Here is a 19,117-nt window from a genome sequence, read left to right on the forward strand (position 1 = left end):
GTGGGGTGCTCAGCATAACAATTGGTATCAGAGTTAGGTTGAATAGTGTCGATACGAAGGTGTTCCTCTATTAGGATCCTTGATTCCATATTTGATGCCTAAGAAAGACCTTATCTAAGCAAGTGCTCAGAGACTATTGCAGTCCAGTCGCTCCCTCGAAGTCGGTCTGGTCAAAGTGAAATTTCATAGGATAAAATAGAGTAGACATAGTTGGTACGTACTATTCATCCTAGGCCTTTTGCTTTGTTGGTTGCTATTGAATATATAGAAGATGGCAAAAATTAGTGCAACAGTAGAAGAAACTTTGTCCACACAAACGATCCAACCCCTTAGAAAGGTGTTTGTGGTTTTCCTAACTGGGTCTAAACCATAAAGTGTTTTTTTAACTGGGTCTAAGCAATCTGGTGCACGTTATAAGTCAGTGCAATCTTCTTTCGACCACACGTTGGGAATACAATAGATATTAAATATTTGTGTACAGAAAAGTGCTTCTATAACAAGTAGATATGTACAATAATAAAGCACAAATGCCCTCACGTATGATATGAATATAAGTTCAGTGCGAGTATGTGATTTTCTGAAAATAATTTTTCAATCTTTGAATAAAAGTATTTATGATAAGCACTTCAAAGATATAATAAAAACAAAACTTTTCTTCCAAAAATATATTTCAAAGAATAATAGGAGAAACTAGGATTTTGGTTTCAAATAAGCCAAGATAAAATATATATGATCTTTGATGAAAATGAGATATTAAGTATATGCTTTTCAAAAATCTCAAAAATCCTCAAATGATATCTCCAAAATATATATATTAGAAATAAAGTGCAGGAGATCTAGGGTTCAAGCCCAAAAGGGATTTTGCAATAAAGCTCCAGTGAGCTTATGAATCTTGCAATGAATGTGCAAGAATCATAAGCAAAAAATGTTTTACTCCTAAAAATGTTTATCAACTAAGATATGTGGGAGAAACAATAAATCAACTCACAAAAATATTTTTCAAAATCAAGATCAAAGAGAGAGTAAGTGCCTTAAATAATAAATTCCCAAAATATGAATGCTCTCTTTCAATAAAGAATTTTTCAAAAGAAAAAGAGTAAAAATTTGATTGAAGAACAAAAATAATTTTGGGAGGATTTTCTCTCTAATCTCATCCTTAATTTTGAGTTATGAGGGGGTATTTATAGACAATTCTCAATTTATGACCGTTAGGGACATGGAGTGTTGACTTTGGTGTATTCCTAAGAGGGAGGGGGGTGAATTGAGTATTTAAAATTTCTCCCTAGATTTGACCAGACATTTGTAGGGTTACACAACCTAGAGTCTGTCTATGTAATCCCAAATGTGCAGATAAGTATACAATGCAGAAATTTAAATCATGTGCATCATTCACACAACAACATACATGTGTAGGAATATAAATTGCGCAAATATAAATAGACACACGATACGTTTTCGGGGTTCGGCCAACTGTGCCTACGTCCCCGCCTCTAGCTCGTAAGTCCGAGAATTCCACTAATGCTCACTTAACGGGTGGAGTGACACCGTTTACAACTAGGTTAATTAGCGAAACTGACCTCAACCTACACCTTACCAGGATGGTGCACCTAACTTTCTTAACCGAATCTAAGCCAATCCGGGACTATTTGTCAGGCTAATTTCCCTCTTCAGACCCTTACCTAGAATACAATAATGAAATAAAAATTTTTGTGTACAACCAAATATGCTTCTTAAACTAAGCATATGTGTACCAATATGTTCAATCAATTTATGCACTAACATATGATAGAATTTATGCTCAAGTGAGATCTTGAAAATTTAATTCAAGATAATATATACAACGAGTGAATATTCAAGGTTACCTCAAAAACTCTAATCAAGTATCACACAAATATTTTATCAAATATAATCACAAAAAATACTTAGGGTTTAAGCTTGCAAAATATTTATCAAATAAAATATGCAAGCTTTCAAGTCTTGCAATTTGAATGCAAAGACTAGGAAGCTAAAAACAAGTTATTCCCAATCAAATATTTATATATGAAATATTATGGGAATAAATAATCAAGAAAAATGGTAAAAAAGGTTTTTCAAATATATATGAATGTGTGAGAGTAATGTCAAGAAAATGATTTGAAATGATGCACAATACCACAAACAAATCTTCCTACACCTTGCAATTAATTTGCAAGTTAGGAGAACTAGAAAACTAAACTCTCTTTTTCAAAATGATATTTACTAATAAATTTGTAAGAGAGTGTATAAAAATATGCTTGAAATATTGAGTATATAGTAAATGGAGTATAAAATATTTAAGAGGATTTTTGCTAGTGACTTTAGCTAATCTCCTACTAATTAGGCAAATGAGGGGGTATTTACAAATATCCCTCAAATTTTGACCGTTGGGGACCAATTGGGTATTTTGGAAAAAATTTAATGATGTTTAAAGCAAATTAACCTTGATTTACTGCGATAAAAATTTTGCCAACCTGAGAGGTCCGATCAACCATATTCAAGGTTCGGTCGACCGAGTGTCTAGGTTCGGTCGATTAGGAAAAATTTGAACTAGAAAGATGGTTGACCATACTTGAGGGTTTCAAAGGTGATTTTCCAAATCCATGCAGTTCTGTCAGCTGCGTCAATTTGAACTACGAGGTTCGATTGACCGGGCAATTGACATTTTCCACGTGGGGGTTCAGTTGACCAGGGCGTTGCCCATATAATCTTGGTCGGTAGATCGAGCAATCAACTTCTTGACCCAGGGAGGTTCAGTCGACCAAGGCTTGCCTAAATACTTCTGGTCGATCGACCGAGTAGTCAACTTGTTGACCTGGTTGGGGTTTGGTCAACCGAAGATCTCAGTGTAACTGAGTTCGGTTGACGAACATGTCATCCTTGGGCATTTCAGTCATTTTCTCTCTAAAAAGTTGTCCCTATTCTTATGATGATTAAATTAATTTTAATAGGGCACTCATTTATGTATGCATGGGGGACCTAAGGTCAGTTTAGGTCTTTTTTGTGAGTTAATCCCTAAAAATCTGGCGTCGATCGACCAAAGGGTGATCCCTAAGGTCATGCGACTCCCTATGGTCAGTCTATGGTTATGTTGAGCATAAGTACCTATTATGCATGTGATGCAGTTATTACAGATCAAATAATGATATAAAAATACATATACAATTAAAACAAAATATCTTCTTCTTTTGCTCTTCTGTTTTCCGTGGAAAACGCTAGTTGATGTGAACTTTAAGGTCTTCTGGCTTCCACCATCCTTTCCCTTATGTGTGCGCTAACATATCAAGTTTGCTCAAACACTGGATACATACATAAGAAACTTGTAGTTTGTCATTATCAAAATCAGAGATCGGACTCAAAAAGTCAACATGGAGGTCATTTTGAAATTTGTTTAAACAAAATTAACCTTGTTTAAGCCCTTAAAAATTCCGGAACCCGAGTGTTTCGGTTGATCGTATTAAAAGGTTGGTTGGCTGAGTCAAGGCAATATTCCAAACCTTTGTAGGTTCGGTCACCTGGCCTAAGGTTCGGTCTGCTGGTCTATGAGGTTCGGTCGGCCGAGGGTATTTTTGAACTGAAAGTTCGATCGGTCGGAGTAGATAGAAAAATCAAGTTTGAGGTCGGTCGACCGTGGAAGATACGTTCAATTTGGGTCGTTCACCGAGGCTTGGTCAAACATTTGACTTTTGGCCTTAAGTGTGGTCGGTCGACTAAGCAGATTTGAACTAGAAAAGTTTGATCGACCGAGGATTTTTAATTAAGCCAAAAAATTCAACTTCAGTCGACCGAAATCTTTGTATAATTCATTTTAGTCCTAATTTTTTACCATAACCAATTAGTTATTAAAAAAAAAATTCATGAAAGGTGCTAGTTTCTAGGGTTTGTCTACGGTCATCCTGAGCTTGGTATTCACATCGTGCATGCTATGCATTATTACAGAACAAATAGAAAACAAAAATGCATTACAAAATAAATCAATAAATGTCTTCTTCTTTTGCTCTTTGATCGTCCCATGGAACACGCCAGATGATATGATCTTTATGTTTCGCCTTGCTTCCATCTCTTCATTATATGTGCCCTAAAATGTTAAGTCTGCTCAAACACTAAATACATACATAAGTAACTTGCGGTTTGTCATTATCAAAACTAGGGATCAGATTCAAAAAGTCTACAATCTCCCGTTCTATGAATGACTTTACTCTTAAGTACAAGTCTTTTATACAGATTGAAACTATCATTTACTTAGAACTTTATTTAAATTGGTAATCTATTAGGCAATCTAACCACATTTAGTATTAAATAAAAGTTGAGTGAAATTTTTATTGAAATAAAAAAGGCAAAAAAATTCAAATATTTTTACTCCTTGTCATTTGTCATTGTGTGGGATCTTCCAACCCACATGTTGCAATAAATAAAATAAGAAAAATTAGCCCATATAACTAATATATATATATAAAGTGACACTCCTTACAATGCATAGACAACTCACTTTAAACTCATTGACTTTTACATGATCATCCTTTGTATTAATAATACGTCACAACTTGACACACTCAAAAAGCAATTCCGAAGCAAAATTGTCAACGGTTACACCAAATTATTGATAATTACATCAAACCGTCGACGATTTCATCAAACCGTCGTCGGTCACATTTGTCCGTTGCAGATTTACTTAATGAAGATCCGAGACAGATTATCACAATAAAGATTAAAGATCGTCAAAGATCTAACAAATTAGAATCAATTAATTAAAAAAAGAGGATATGACAACAAAATAGATCTTATCTCAAATCATGAGATTTATAATTATTATCTATATTTTGTAATAGTGTATAAATATTCATACTTATATTCTCTCTAAGGTACATAGTGTTCGCGGCTCAGTTATTGAATAAAATATCATTATTTTTACTTATATTTTTACTTTTTCTCTACTTTGAAGTCCTGTGAATTGGCAACCAAAGGAATTTAAGGACTAGCACAAATGTGCCTGCAAATTGTTGACCAACACTTGCTGAGATTCCCAAGCTTAATTAAGCAATCATTGGTTTTGGTATATATTCAAATGCCATCCCCATCTGTTGTTACCATCCACAGCCTCCAATTTGTGGAAGATTCTAATTTTATTCCAAAGCAATAACATAATCCGAGGAAGGATAGCAAATGCATAGGTGAATCGGAAACCAAAAGACAGAAAAGAAAAGAAAAGAAAAGAAAAGAAAAGTCTTCGTCTTCAGTCACTAGCAAGTTGTCAACTGTTTCAATTTTGTACATTCAAAAAGATGGGAGTAGAATCATTAAACAAATGGGTTTCTGTGGCATTGGGTCATGAAAGCCAATATAATGTCCCACTTTAGCCATACCGAAAGTTGTGTTGATCGAATGGATTAGTTGTGGCATAAATACTTTTCTTTCTAAACAAACAAGACATTTTCTCTTTCTTCGGTCTCAATCAAGAATTTTACTTCAGAAAAGGAGAAAAAAAAAAAGAAGTAAGGGAGGAACTCATTTTCTAGTATTTTTTTCTTCTACACTAGATTCTATTAGAAATGAAAGTTTATTTTTATATAATTAAAAATTAAGAAAAATTAAATATTAATGATGTGTAAACTCAAAATTTTGTTAATGAAATTGGCATATTTTTTATTTTATTTTTTTAAAATTTCCTCGATAACCAAATATGAAAATGTAGATTTCTTAATATTTTCCTTTCTTTTCTCTAATATTTTCTGAGTTTCAAATGGAGTGTTAAATTTTTGAGATTTTAAGGACAATTTATCTCATTTTTTATAAAAAAGTTTTAGGTAATTTTGAATTATTACGTAAATGGTATGAGTAGTGGTCTTAAATTAAACCACTATTGTTCTAATACATAAATATACAAGGCTTATTTTTCTCATTCATCTTTTACACCTTCTAAGGTTGCATTTGGTTTACGAAATGTTTATGCCTATCAATAAATTAGTTTTAGAAGGTTAGTTACAATTAGTTATATAATAAATTATATTCTTATCATAATAAAAATGTGAAACATTTTATGAGTCTATAATAAAGAATAGATAAAAAATAATTATTCATAAATTTTATTGTGGTATGATAGTCAAGATCACCTAGAATTTTATTTTTTTATGTTGTCATCTTGTTAGACTATTGTTCGAAGACACACACACACAGATATTTATTTATATAATTTACTTTGTGACTCTAATTTATATGTTTATTTTACAACATCTTGACATTGAACTAGTGAATATAATTTTACATGAAAATAGATTTTTTTTTGTGAAGACTTGGGCAATAAAAATATTGAAAAAAAATTATTACTAGAAAAACATTTCCAATCAAATTCGTCCTATGGGACAGGTGGAAAAAAGTGATTGGTTATTTTCATATTCTAGGTTTGTCTGGCAGGCTTTTAAAGTCCATTCTTTCCATCATTGAATTGGATTGATGGTAGCAAACATATATATAATCCTTTTATTGGTATATTGTTAAAATTATTTAGGCTTAGTTAGACTTGTTGACACAACGATTTTAATCTTCCAATCAACAAAATAATTCACACAAAAAACATTCACAAAAAAATGGAGACGAGAGATTTTATGTGGTTCGGTAAGGTTGCTTACGTCCACGGAGAGTGTACCTGAAGAAAAATCCACTATGAAATGATGGCAGTATAAGATCTGATCAGTCTTTCCTCGATCCCAGATCCCTTGCACACCCCTTCATTTTCAACCCAATGAAGAAAAGTTCTTCCTAGAGAGAACCCCTCTCCAGCTCTCCTTGCACAAAATGACAAGCAATCCCCTTCTTTTTTTTTTTCCCATGGCTTACAAACATATATATGACGCCACACAACCATTGGATTTAGAGACGATCCAACGGCTGTGATAAAATCCACAATAAATAATTAAAAATAAACATATTTTTGTTAACAATCTCCACATTGTCTTTTAATCACAGCCAAGCACAACATTCCATCTCCACGCTCTGGGATGCTCTGTCAACAATCAACAAGAGAGTACAATAACTAAGTCTAGACAGTGCTTGAACTTAGCTAATTAATGTAACAAGCTTTGTGAGCATATCTGTAGCATTTCCATCTGTGTGGATCTTCAATAACTGAAACTTACCACTTCAACCAAACCTCTAACTTCATGGTACCGCATGTCAATATGCTTTGTGCGAGAGTAGTAGACCTAATTCCTTGCCAAGTGGATCGCACTCTGACTATCACAGAATACGTGTAACCTATCCTGTATAACACCAAGTTCCTGAATCAGTCCAGTTAACCACAAAGCCTCCTTACATGCCTTTGCCAAAGTTATGTATTCAGCTTCTTTAGTAGACAAAGATGCAGTAGGTTGCAACATAGCCTTCCAACTAATGAAACCACCAGCCATGGTAAAAATGAAGCCAGAAGTAGACCTCCTCTTATCCAAATCACCTGCATAATCGGAGTCCACATAACCCTAAACATTACAATCATCAGTACTTTCAAACAGGATACCATAATCAGAAGTGCCACGCAAATATTTGAAAATCCATTTCACCGCATTCCAATGCATTCTAATAGAATTAGCCATATATTTGCTTACCAAACTAACTGCATATGACAAATCTGGTCTACAACATACCATAGCATACATCAGACTCCCTACTGCATTAGCATAAGGAACACTAGTCATATCCAACTTATCCTCATCAGTAGAAGGACACAGTTTAGCAGACAACTGAAAATGAATAGCTAGAGGTGTACTTACCGATTTAGCCTTACCCTGTGACAACCACAACTTCTTCTGTTGTCTGTCCCTCCTGATTTCCATGTTAGGATCTTTTTAGCTGCACCAAAATCCTTTATCTCAAACTCATCCTGTAACCTGGCTTTCAACACATTCAACCCATCAATATTGTTAGAGGCAATTAACATGTCATCCACATATAGCATAAGGATCACAAATATACCATTGTTAAGCAATTTGAAGTAAACACAATTGTCATAACTGGTTCTAACATACCCAATCCTCAACATATAAGAATCAAACCTCTTATGCCATTGCCTAGGGGATTTCTTTAAACCATAAAGAGACCTATTCAACTTACATACCAGGTGCTCTTTACCTTGTTCCACAAACCCCTCCGGTTGCTCTATAAAGATATCTTCCTCCAACTCACCATGAAGGAAAGCTATATTTACATCCATTTGTTCCAGATCTAAATCATGCATAACAACCAATACTAATAAGGATCTAATAGAAGCATGCTTAACAACAAGAGAAAAGATTACATTATAATCTATACCTTCTTCTTGTTTGTATCCTTTTGCTACTAATCTAGCCTTATATTTTATCCTTTCTGTTTCTGAAGAGGGTTCTTTCTTTCTGAAAACCCATTTACAACCAATCAACTTCCTATCATTAGGCTTTTGAACCAACACCCAAGTGTCATTCTTATGAAGAGACTTCATATCCTCAACCATGGCTCCAAGCCAACTATCTCGTTTAGAACTTTGAACTGCTTTCCTAAAATTAGAAGGATCTCCACTACTAGTAATCAAAGCAAATGTAACTAAGTCCTCGAACTCATACCTGATCGGAGGCTTAACATTCCTCCTTTCTCTGCTGGTGGCTAGCCCTATATGCTCATTTCTATCACCTAAATGAGAAATTTCCTAAGGAATTGTAGTCTATCTCATTGTATCCTGTGCAACAAAATCAACAATAGTAGTCTGAGTATTACCTATACCTAAATTCTGAATACTATCAAACTCCACCTAAATAGGTACTCCAGATGAATCAGACTCCACCTTCTTATCAACATTCTCCTTCAACATGACTTCCTCATCGAAGACCACATCCCTACTAATGACCACCTTACGTGCTATAGGGTCCCACAATCGGTATCCCATCACTCCTTCTTGGAAACCAAGAAATACGCACAGTTTGGACTTAGAGTCTAACTTTGATTTGTCCTATTCTTGCACATGCACATACGATGGACAACCAAATATTCTCAACATAGAGTAATCTACTGGCTTAACTGTCCATACCTCCTCAGGAACCTTTTGCATCAATAGTTGCAGAAGGAGACTTGTTTACTAGGTAGCATGCCATACTCACTGCTTCTGCCCAGAATGACTTAGGCAGATTAGCTTGAATCCTCATACACCTTGCCCTCTCTAGTAATGTTCTATTCATCCTTTCAGCCACTCCATTCTGTTGTGGCCTATGTAGAACTATACAGTGCCTAGTGATCCCATCTTCCTTACAGAAGTCAATGAACTGTCTGTTTTTGTACTCCAGTCCATTGTCAGATCTCAGAAACTTCACATGTTTCCTTGTTTGCTTCCTTACAGAGAGAATTTAGTTTTCTTAGCTTGGAATTAAAGAAAAAAGATATTTATAGCCCTTTGACCCAGCTGTCCTCATTGACGAAATGATGTCCTTGTCGACGAGGTCATATAGACAACTCGTTGACAAGACGATGGATTCGTCGACGAATCCTGATATCACCGATTTCCCGAAATCTCTCAGCTTCTCCTCATTGACGAGCCTCTGAACTTCGTCGACGAGACTTACATGGACTTCGTTGATGAATCCTGGCTTCATCAACAAAATCTGCTAAATTTTCAATTTACCCCTCTCTTTTTTATTTAACTCATATATCATGGTTCGGGTTCTTACAATACTGAAGTTTGGTGGAGTAAAAAATTTGGATGTTATGATTTTAGGCTTCTAGGGCTTTTACTGTAGGCAGGTTGGGGAATCTAGTGGGTGTTTCCAAGAACCCAGGTAAATAATAAATAGTTTATAATTTAGGAAATATGAGTTTGAGAACTATTCTGGAAATTTAGTTGATTGACACGGAAGTATGTATGTGTAATATCAGGATTTTTGGTATTATCGACGTTTGGGCATGAGTTAGAATTTAGCAGACGAGCCTAGTTGTCAGGTAAGGGGAATAAATTATGTCAAGTATTTTCAGAAGTTTAACTAATTTACATAGAGCATGTGATTATGGAAATATTAAATATGATTATTTCCAGTAGAAGTTTATAGGTATTCTAGGCAGATCATTATATATGAATTATCACTCAAGTTGCGTGGCATAAGTAAATAAATATGATATAGCATTTATTTTCAAAAATTACATAAGTTATAGTACAATGTTTGGGAATACTGCTATTGAACAGGAAAATAGATTTAATATGTATTATTAGAGAATATGATATCAAGGCAAATTTTATGTTTAGAATATTACTTATACTTGTGTGGCATAAGTATGATTTTCTATAAAAATTATGTTATATCGAAATACTACGATTTCCCAGAATAAGCATGTTATAATAAGTTTTTTGGAAAATAGTAAAACAATACAAGAACTAAGGTTTAAAAATATTATGTTAATAGAGTAGAAATTTTATGTTCAATAAGTTATGATATGGTCGTCTTTATGCTGTGATCAGTATGAAAGACGATTGTATACAGAGTTATGTAGATAAGTATACCATAGTCCCTCCTCGTATACGAGCCAACATGAGGTTGTATCCTCCTCGTATACGGGGCAGCATGAGGATGAATATAGTAGTGTCCCTCTCTGTATGCGGGCCAGCATAAGGTTATCCTCCTCGTATATAGGTCAGGATGAGGATGTGTATAGTAGAGTCCCTCCTTGTATACTGGCCAGCATGAGGTTATCCTCCTCGTATACGGGTCAGCATGAGGATGGGTATAGAGTATAGTCCCTCCTTGTATATGGGTCAGCATAAGGTTATCCTCATATACGAGTCAGGATGAGGATGAGTATAGCTATGTCCCTTCCTATATATGGGCCAGCATAAGGTTATCGTCCTTATATACAGGTTAGCATAAGGATGTGTATAATAGAATCCCTCCTTGTATACTGGCCAACATGAGGTTATCCTCCTCGTATAAGGGTTAGCATGAGGATGAATATAGAGTATAGAGTATAGAGTATAGTCCCTCCTCGTATATGGGCCAGCATGAGGTTTTCCTCTTCGTATATAGGTCAGCATGACGATGAGTATGTCAGAGTCCCTTCCTGTATACGGGCCAGCATGAGGTTGTATCCTCCTCGTATACAGGTCAGCATGAGGATGTGTATGGCAAATTATTATAAAATTATGACGATAATTCTATGCAGTAATACGGTTCAACGATGTCGTATAGAGTTATGATTATTTATACAGAAATGTGAATCTATACTAGGTTATGTATACATACAACAATATGATCTTATACCAAGTTACAGTTATACATGCATGTACATAGATTTATGAGAATAAAGTATTTGGGGAACTAAAATACGTTTTGAAATGGAAATATGTATTTTCAGATATATGTTTATAAGTGTGAGAATAGTATAAATGATTTTACAGTAAAAGTGCATTAATAAATCGTTATATCCTGCTTACTTGACAACTCACCTGCTACACACTGATAATAATTTATCTCCACTTACTTAGAGGTGTCTCACCCCATGAAAACTTTAACATTTTATAGATTCACGCGGAGGATAAGAGTAATCAGAATAGCGCAGTTGAAGCGTGGGTGAGATAGAAGGTCTTATCTAGAATTGTATTATTTTATTATGTATTAATGATTTCTAAGCAGTAGAGATGTAATTTGTGATGTCATAAATGATATTATTATATTGAGATGATTTAGTACTCTAGTAATTGGTTATTAAGGTCTTTCGTTGTATGAAATGTTCAGGTCAGTACAGGTGGTATCAGAGAAATTGAGCAAAAATTTTCGAGTCGTTACACTAGCGCTCCTAAACAAATTTCTAGATGGATGCTGGGACTCAATATTAAAATGGTTGGTAATTTAAATGATGGGAGTTAAATATATAGTCCTTTGATTCAATTTGAGATAGTCTTGCTTTTATGGAATGAGTTTGTACGTGGGGCACTAATATATTTGTTTTGCATAATCATGCTCTCAAATCTAACTCTAATAAGAGTAGACTAAGACTACTAATACCTTGACCTTAGAGTGAAAATAGCAAGTTAGTGGTGACTCCATCAAACTTGTACATTATAAATCAATGTTATAAAAATTAGATTGAATGGGTGGTCCAACAAGTTGGATCGGGTACTAATTGCTCCCTCGATCTAGGTTAATAGTAGAAAACAAATGTAGGTTTTAGTCTAAACAAAACTAGCCTGGATAGGTGACCCGATTGACTCGAGGTGATCTCAACTAAACCAAGGTTGCTCAACAAGCCCAAATTCGACCAATTTGTTTTTTTCCTTTTTTGTTAACATATTTCTAGCCCAAATTTATTGTTTTTAGGCCCAAACTGCCAAAAAAAATTAAAAATTAAAAAAAAAAAACCCCATTGGCTAGCATGCAACATCTACCCAAAATTTTGTTTACTTGTTTAGTCTTTACACTTTACATTGTTTACTGTTTAGACTTTAGGGTTTCTTTTCACTATTATTTTTTTTTCCTTTAATTTTTTTTTTTTCACTTGATCATGATTTCACTTCTCTGTTCCAGCTGCTCTTCACTTCATCCTCCTCCATGCTCACAGCCGCACCTAGCCCCTCCTCCTCCACGTCCAGTGCCATAGCTAGCAACTCCTCCACGCCTCTTCTAAGCCCGAGCCACCTACTTCTCTTCCTGTAAACCTTAATTAAAGAAGATACCTATTTATTAAGATATAATTTTTCATTTCAGATCTTTATTTACGTTTTTGGTTTATGAAAAAACATTATTTCATATATGAGTTTATTAGTTTTTAATGATCTTTGTAAACAAACTTAGGTTGATTTTGGAATACTATGAAATGAATGCGAATGCATAAAATTTTAATATGCTGACAGGAAATACCAAAAATAAAAAATTGAACTCCTATCAAATCAAATTTCTCAAATGGGAAGATAGAAAATTTCTTAGTTTTGTTAAATTGTTAATTGAGAAAATTAAATAATTAATTGGGTCAATTAGTTAATTTTTTTTACGGTATAGGATTAAGCAAAGGGAGACTTATTCTAATCCAATTAAAGGCAACTAGATCTTTCAAATCCATATATGACCTCAATTTTTTTGTCAAAAAAATAAATTGGAGTTGGAGGCGAAACACATTGCAGGAACAAAGGGCAATGTTGATTCATGTGAGAAGGTTCCAAATGAAGTTCTTGTTTTTTTTTTTTTTTAAGTAAAAGCTTCATTACAAGAGAATATTGAAAATGCTAAAGAAACGCGAGGGTTGAACTTTGATCCAACTCCATGAGGAGATAATGTACATCACTTTGATGGTGATGACATTCAATAAATTTCCCATTTACCAATCAAAGGGGTTTCAATGAAGAGTGGAAGTTAGCCATATTCTAAGGGAAAAAAAATGAAATCAACAAGTGGAATAGAGGATTATTTGAATCGTGATATTTCTAATCACTCTCAACCTAGTATAAAGATATGTTTGTAGAGTCTTGAGAGATGGCATGATACTGATTTTGCAATTACTTTATTTTACGATGCTTGTATCCCAATGAATGTTGTGAACTCTCCTTTCTTCCTACATGCCATAAGCAAAACATCATCAACGGTCATGGCTATAATGGTCATTTACATCATGCGATGCGTGTAAGTGTATTAAAAATGCCAAGTGACATGTTCAATTTATTGTTGATTCTTATCGGAAAACTTTGGTAGAGACAGGTTGATTATAATGGGTGTGATGGCTAAACTAATGTTATACAGAGGCATTTCATAAATATCTTGGTGTATTGTCCTAAAGGGATATTAAATTCTAATATTGTGATAAATGCCCCAACATTATCTAGACTTTTTGCTGAAGTTGTTGAAAGGGTTCATGCTAGCAATGTTATTCATATGGTTACAAATAATGTAACCAACTATAAAGTTGCTAGGATGCTTCTTTGTGAGAGATATTCGAATATTAGTTGGCCACCGTGTGCAACTCATTGTATTAATTTGATCATGAAATATGCTACATAAATGTCTTATGTGAAGACTATTTTCATTTTTACTTCAAAAGGTAATTGTCTTCATTTACAATCATAAATATAAATTGAATTGGTTGAGAAAAAGGAGTAATTGGGAGGTTTTTCCTCCGAGGATCGCTATAGGGATGGTTTATATAGGATCTAAGAGTACTATACACTTAGGGTTCATATATAATCAATATTTTGTAACCCTAATGTAAGTTGGAGATTGTCCATAGTGAGAATCAGAGTTGTTGCTCCCATAGACGTAGGAAAAAAACCAAACCACGTAAAGCTTGTGTCTTTTGATTGTTTCTTTCGTTCTTCTCAATATTGAGTGTTTGCTTTTTTAGTATTGTTCATCATTGAGTGATTGCACTGGTTGCTTGTTGATTAATTCGAGAGTGTGTGAAAGACTTCTGTTGTGCATCCGTGAACAACAAATGGTATCAAAGCCATTGGTTCACAATGGCTGGGGTCTCTTCGATGAGTTCAATGTTAACAAGTTCGATTGAACTAGGAATTTCAGACTTTAGTAGAGGAGGGTGAAGGACTTGCTAGTGCAGCAAGGGATGGTGAAGGCTTTATACGGAAAGAAGTCGGACAATATGAACGACGCAAGTTGGAAGGAGCTAGAAGCAAAGGCTATGTCCACTATCCGACATTGTTTGGTCAATGATGTGATGTGTCAAATCATAGATGAGGAATCACCGGCTGCAATTTGGCTAAAACTTGAAAGTCGACACATGTGTTGCTTACGAACAAGTTGTATCTTAAGCAAAAGCTTTATTGGCTTAAAATGACAGGGGTTTCGAACCTGACTCAACACATCAACACTTTTAATCAGATCATTAGTGATCTGAAGCAAGTTGATGTGAAGTTCGAGGAAGAGAATAAAGCATTGATGCTGCTAAATTACCTATCAATGTCTTCAAATTTGAGAACATGGTTACAACACTGACTTGGGGGAAAGAAACCCTGGAGCTAGAGGATATCACGAGTGCATTGCTGGTGTTCAACCAGAGGAAGAAGGCCAATGATGAGAGTTCACATAATGAAGGGCTCATGGTGAAGGAGAATCAAGATCTTGTGAGGAGCAACTTTCGGGGTGGATCGAGTAGCCATAAAGCTCGGTCCAAATCCAGGTAGAGGAAGGACGTGCGGTGTTTTAAGTGTGGGAAAAGGGGCACATAAAACTCGAGTGTTCGGAGAAGAGGAAGGGGGTTGCTGGAACCAAAGAAGGTTTGCCAAAAACGGTGAATGTAGTAGAAGAAGGATACTTTAGGAGCAGTGACAATGATATGTTCTTGGTTTCATAGGGGTCGGATGAGTTTGCAGATTCTTGGATCTTGGACTCCTTGTGTTCTTATCATATGACGTCCAACAAGGACTGGTTCACTACGTACATATTGGTTAGTTCTGGTTTCATTCTAATGGGGAACGATGCTGCTTGCAAAGTGATTAGGATGAGGAATGTCATAATCAAGATGTACGATGGTGTGGTGAGGACGTTGTGTGATGTGAGGCACATAATAGAGTTAAAGAAGAATCTGGTTTCGTTAGACACCTTGGATTATAATGGGTTCAGTTACAAATCCGAAGGTGAGGTAATAAAGGTGAGCAAGGGTGTTTTGACCGTGATAAAGGGGAAGAGAGTGTTAGGTAATATATATACACTGCTGGGTATCATAGTTGTAGGTGGAGCTGCAACTGCAGAGTCTGAGTCTGATAGTACCACTTTGTGGCATATGCGTTTTGGGTATATGGGTGAGCGTAGAATGAAGGAACTTCGCAAGAGAAATCTTCTGAAGGGGCTAAAATCATATAAGCTAGAGTTATGCAAGTACTGTTTGCTTGGGAAGCAAAATTGAGTTTAGTTCATGACAACCACGCACAAGATAGAGGGAGTAATGGACTACATTCATTTGGTCGTTTAGGGATCAGTAAGAGTGGCATAACGAAGAGGAAATGTGTATTTCTTGAGCTTCATCAACGACTACTCATGAAAGGTCTAGGTTTACTTCTTGCAGAATAAGTCGGAGATATTTACCAAGTTTAAACTGTGGAAAGTTGAGGTGAAAAATCAGATTGGGAGAAAGATCAAGTTCCTCACGACATACAATGGAACTGAGTGCACAAATTAGAGCTTAAGAAAAGAAATCTTTTGAACGGGGTAAAATCATGTAAGTTGGAGTTCTGCAAGTATTGTTTGCTTGGGAAGCAGAATTGAGTTCAATTTATGACAGCCACACATAAGATAGAGTGAGTACTAGACTACATTCATTTGGACGTTTGGGGACCAGTAGGAGTGGCATAATGAGGGGGACATGTGTATTTCTTGAGTTTCATCAACGATTACTCACAAAAGGTCTGGGTTTACTTCTTGTGGAATAAGTTGGAGAAATTTACAAAGTTTAAATTGTGGAAAGTTGAGGTGGGAAATCAGACCGGGAGAACGATCAAGTTCCTCAAGACATACAATGGAACTGAGTGCACAAACTTGGGTTTTGGAGGGTTCTGCGAGTAGCATGGCACAAGGAGACATTTTATAGTATGTCAGATACTGCAACAAAATGGCGTGGCAAAATGGTGAATCGAACCTTAACTGAAAGGGCTCGGTGCCTCAGGATGCATGTTGGGCTCATTGTGAATTTCTGGGTTGAGGTGGTTAGTATGACTTGTTCTTGGTAAAAAAATCACCGAGGACATCACATAATGAGAAAGTTGCTGAGGAGGTGTGGACAGGTAATGAGGTTGATTACTATGGATTGAGAGTATTTGGGTGTCTAGCCTATGCGCACATTCCTAGTGAGGAGAGATCTAAGCTTGAGATGAAGTCTAGATGGTGTATCTTTCTAGAATATCAGAAAGATGTGAAAGGGTTCAATTTATGGGATCCAATAGCAAAGAAGGTGGTGATTAGTAGAGACGTGGTTTTCAAAAAGAAAACCATGTTGCGGCGTACCCAAGAGGAAATAGAGAAATGGGTGCTAGAAAATCGCAGCAGCAATAATTCTTCGATTGAGGTGGAGATAGAGACTTAGGGCAGACATGCAAGGAGACCTAGCCTGAGAGATCACCAGGTGGTGCAGGTGAAGTCAAAAACTCAGGGTGGAGATGATGGTGTTGAAAACACAGGAAGTTCTAGCTCAAATGACTAGCAGTCACGTCGTAGCAAGTTGTAGACAGACGTATACATGTTGTTAGGCCACCCCCCAAGTACAGTTTTGACAATCTAGTGTCTTATGCACTTATCACTAGCAGCGGGGATCCTACTACCTTTCAGGAGGTCGCGTACAACCAAGGGAAGGGTAGCTGGATAGGCGCTGTGGTGGAGAAGATGGATTCGTTGCATAAGAACAATATGCGAGACTTGGTGAAGCTTCCAGCTGGGAATCAAGCGGTATATAGGAAGAGGGAAGTGGTTTCAAAAGAGGAAAGAGATAAGTACAAGGCTTTCTTGGTAGCAAAGGGATACTTGCTGAGGAAGGGAGTAGATTATGATGAAATATTCTTTCATGTGGTCAGGCACACTCCCATTGGGGTAGTGTGGGGATTGGTGGCGCCACATGATATGTATCTCAAGAAGATGGACCTAGAGACGACGTTCCTCCATGGTGATCTAGAGAAGCTAATTTACATGATACAGCCAGAAGGGTTTAGCCAACTTAGACAGGAGCACTTTGTCTACAAATTGAAGAAGTCACTGTATAGGCTAAAACAGTCTTTGAGGTAGTGGTACAAGAGGTTTCACGCCTATTTAACTCGTATGGGTTGCATGAGGTGTGAGTACAATTGTTGCGTCTATGTGAGGAGTCTTGTTGACGAGTCTCTTATATTTTTGCTACTGCATGTTGACGATGTGCTAGTTGCTGCTAAAGAAATGACTGAGGTGAATCGATTGAAGACTCTCTTGGGAAAAGAGTTGATATGAAAGACTTTGGTGCAGCTAAAAGGATACTCGGCATGGAGATTCGCAAGGACAGAGCTGCAGGGAGACTATGGTTATCTCAGGGCGGCTATGTGGAGAAGGTGCTGGAGAGGTTTAGCATGACTAATGCTAAGCCGGTAAGCATACCTTTGGCGACTTATTTCAAGTTTTCTACTGCCCAATGGCCAAGGACAGACGATGAGGTTTGTAATATGTTGAAGGTCCCCCATGCTAGAGCAGTAGGTTGTATGATGTATGCCATGGTAAGTACAAGGTCAGACCTAGCATATGCTGTAAGTATGGTGAGCAAGTTCTTCTCAAATCTATGTCGACAACATTGGGATGTTGTCAAGTGGATTCTCAGGTAATTGAGGGATACAACCGGATATGGAATCATGTTGAGTGGACAACAGAGTAATCTGTTAATGGTAGGGTATATGGATGCTAACTACGCAGGAGACTTGGATGACAAGAGGTCTACCATATGGTACGTATTTAGCCTTGTGGGAGGACCTATTTGTTGGAGGTATATGGTGCAGTCACTCGTAGCTTTATCTACTACTGAGTCGGAGTACATGGCAGTGGCTGAGGCTACTAAGGAAGCGTTGTGGTTTATGAGATTAGTTTGAGAGTTGGTGTCTAGCAAGGTGGAGTTCGATTGTAGTGTGATAGTCAAAGTGTCATCTACTTGGCAAAGAATTAGGTGTACCATACGAGGACAAAGCATATTGATATGCGGTATCACAGGGTCAGGGAATTGATTGCTCCAGGAGAACTTCTACTTGAGAAGGTTCATATGTCTAACAATGCAGTTGATATGCTGTCGAAGCGATCCACAACGGACAAGCATTTCTTGAACTTGATCAATGTCTCCAGGTGCTAGACGGGAGATAGTCTTAATCTACTGTCCTGGGTGGAGCAGCAGTTATATTTTTCAGATTTCCTAAGTGGTGAATATTTGCCAAGGTGGAGATTTTTGGGGATGTGGCTCATATTTTAAGTGGAACACATGAATTGGGAAAGCTACATAAAGTGAGGAACAAGAGCAAGAGAGAAGGTTGCAAAAATAGGGATAACAGTCAATAGTTTGGGCTGTCACTGTCGACAGTTTCATGCAGAATGCAGGGGACTACTTCTCAGCTTCAAACTGTCAATAGTTTGGCCTAAACCATCGATTGTTTTAGTCGATGCACATC

At 36.3% G+C, this 19,117-nt stretch overlaps 1 protein-coding gene across 1 annotated transcript; it reads left to right on the forward strand.

The window, feature by feature from the left end:
* The first annotated feature begins 18,346 nt into the window (after positions 1–18,346).
* Positions 18,347–18,804, forward strand: LOC131160907 (secreted RxLR effector protein 161-like). Its single transcript, XM_058116781.1, has 2 exons — positions 18,347–18,531; positions 18,669–18,804. Exons 1-2 carry the CDS (start codon positions 18,347–18,349, stop codon positions 18,802–18,804), a joined length of 321 nt encoding a protein of 106 aa, XP_057972764.1.
* The last annotated feature ends 313 nt before the right edge of the window (positions 18,805–19,117 follow it).

Source organism: Malania oleifera, chromosome 7 (assembly GCF_029873635.1).
Source record: "Malania oleifera isolate guangnan ecotype guangnan chromosome 7, ASM2987363v1, whole genome shotgun sequence".
Taxonomy (NCBI): domain Eukaryota; kingdom Viridiplantae; phylum Streptophyta; class Magnoliopsida; order Santalales; family Ximeniaceae; genus Malania; species Malania oleifera.

Coding starts and splice junctions, on each gene's coding strand:
- LOC131160907 (XM_058116781.1), top strand. CDS start 18,347: ATGGTAGGGTATATGGATGCTAACTACGCAGGAGACTTGGATGACAAG. Junction 18,532..18,668: donor GCTACTAAGGAAGCGTTGTG/GTTTATGAGATT, acceptor GCGGTATCACAG/GGTCAGGGAATTGATTGCTC.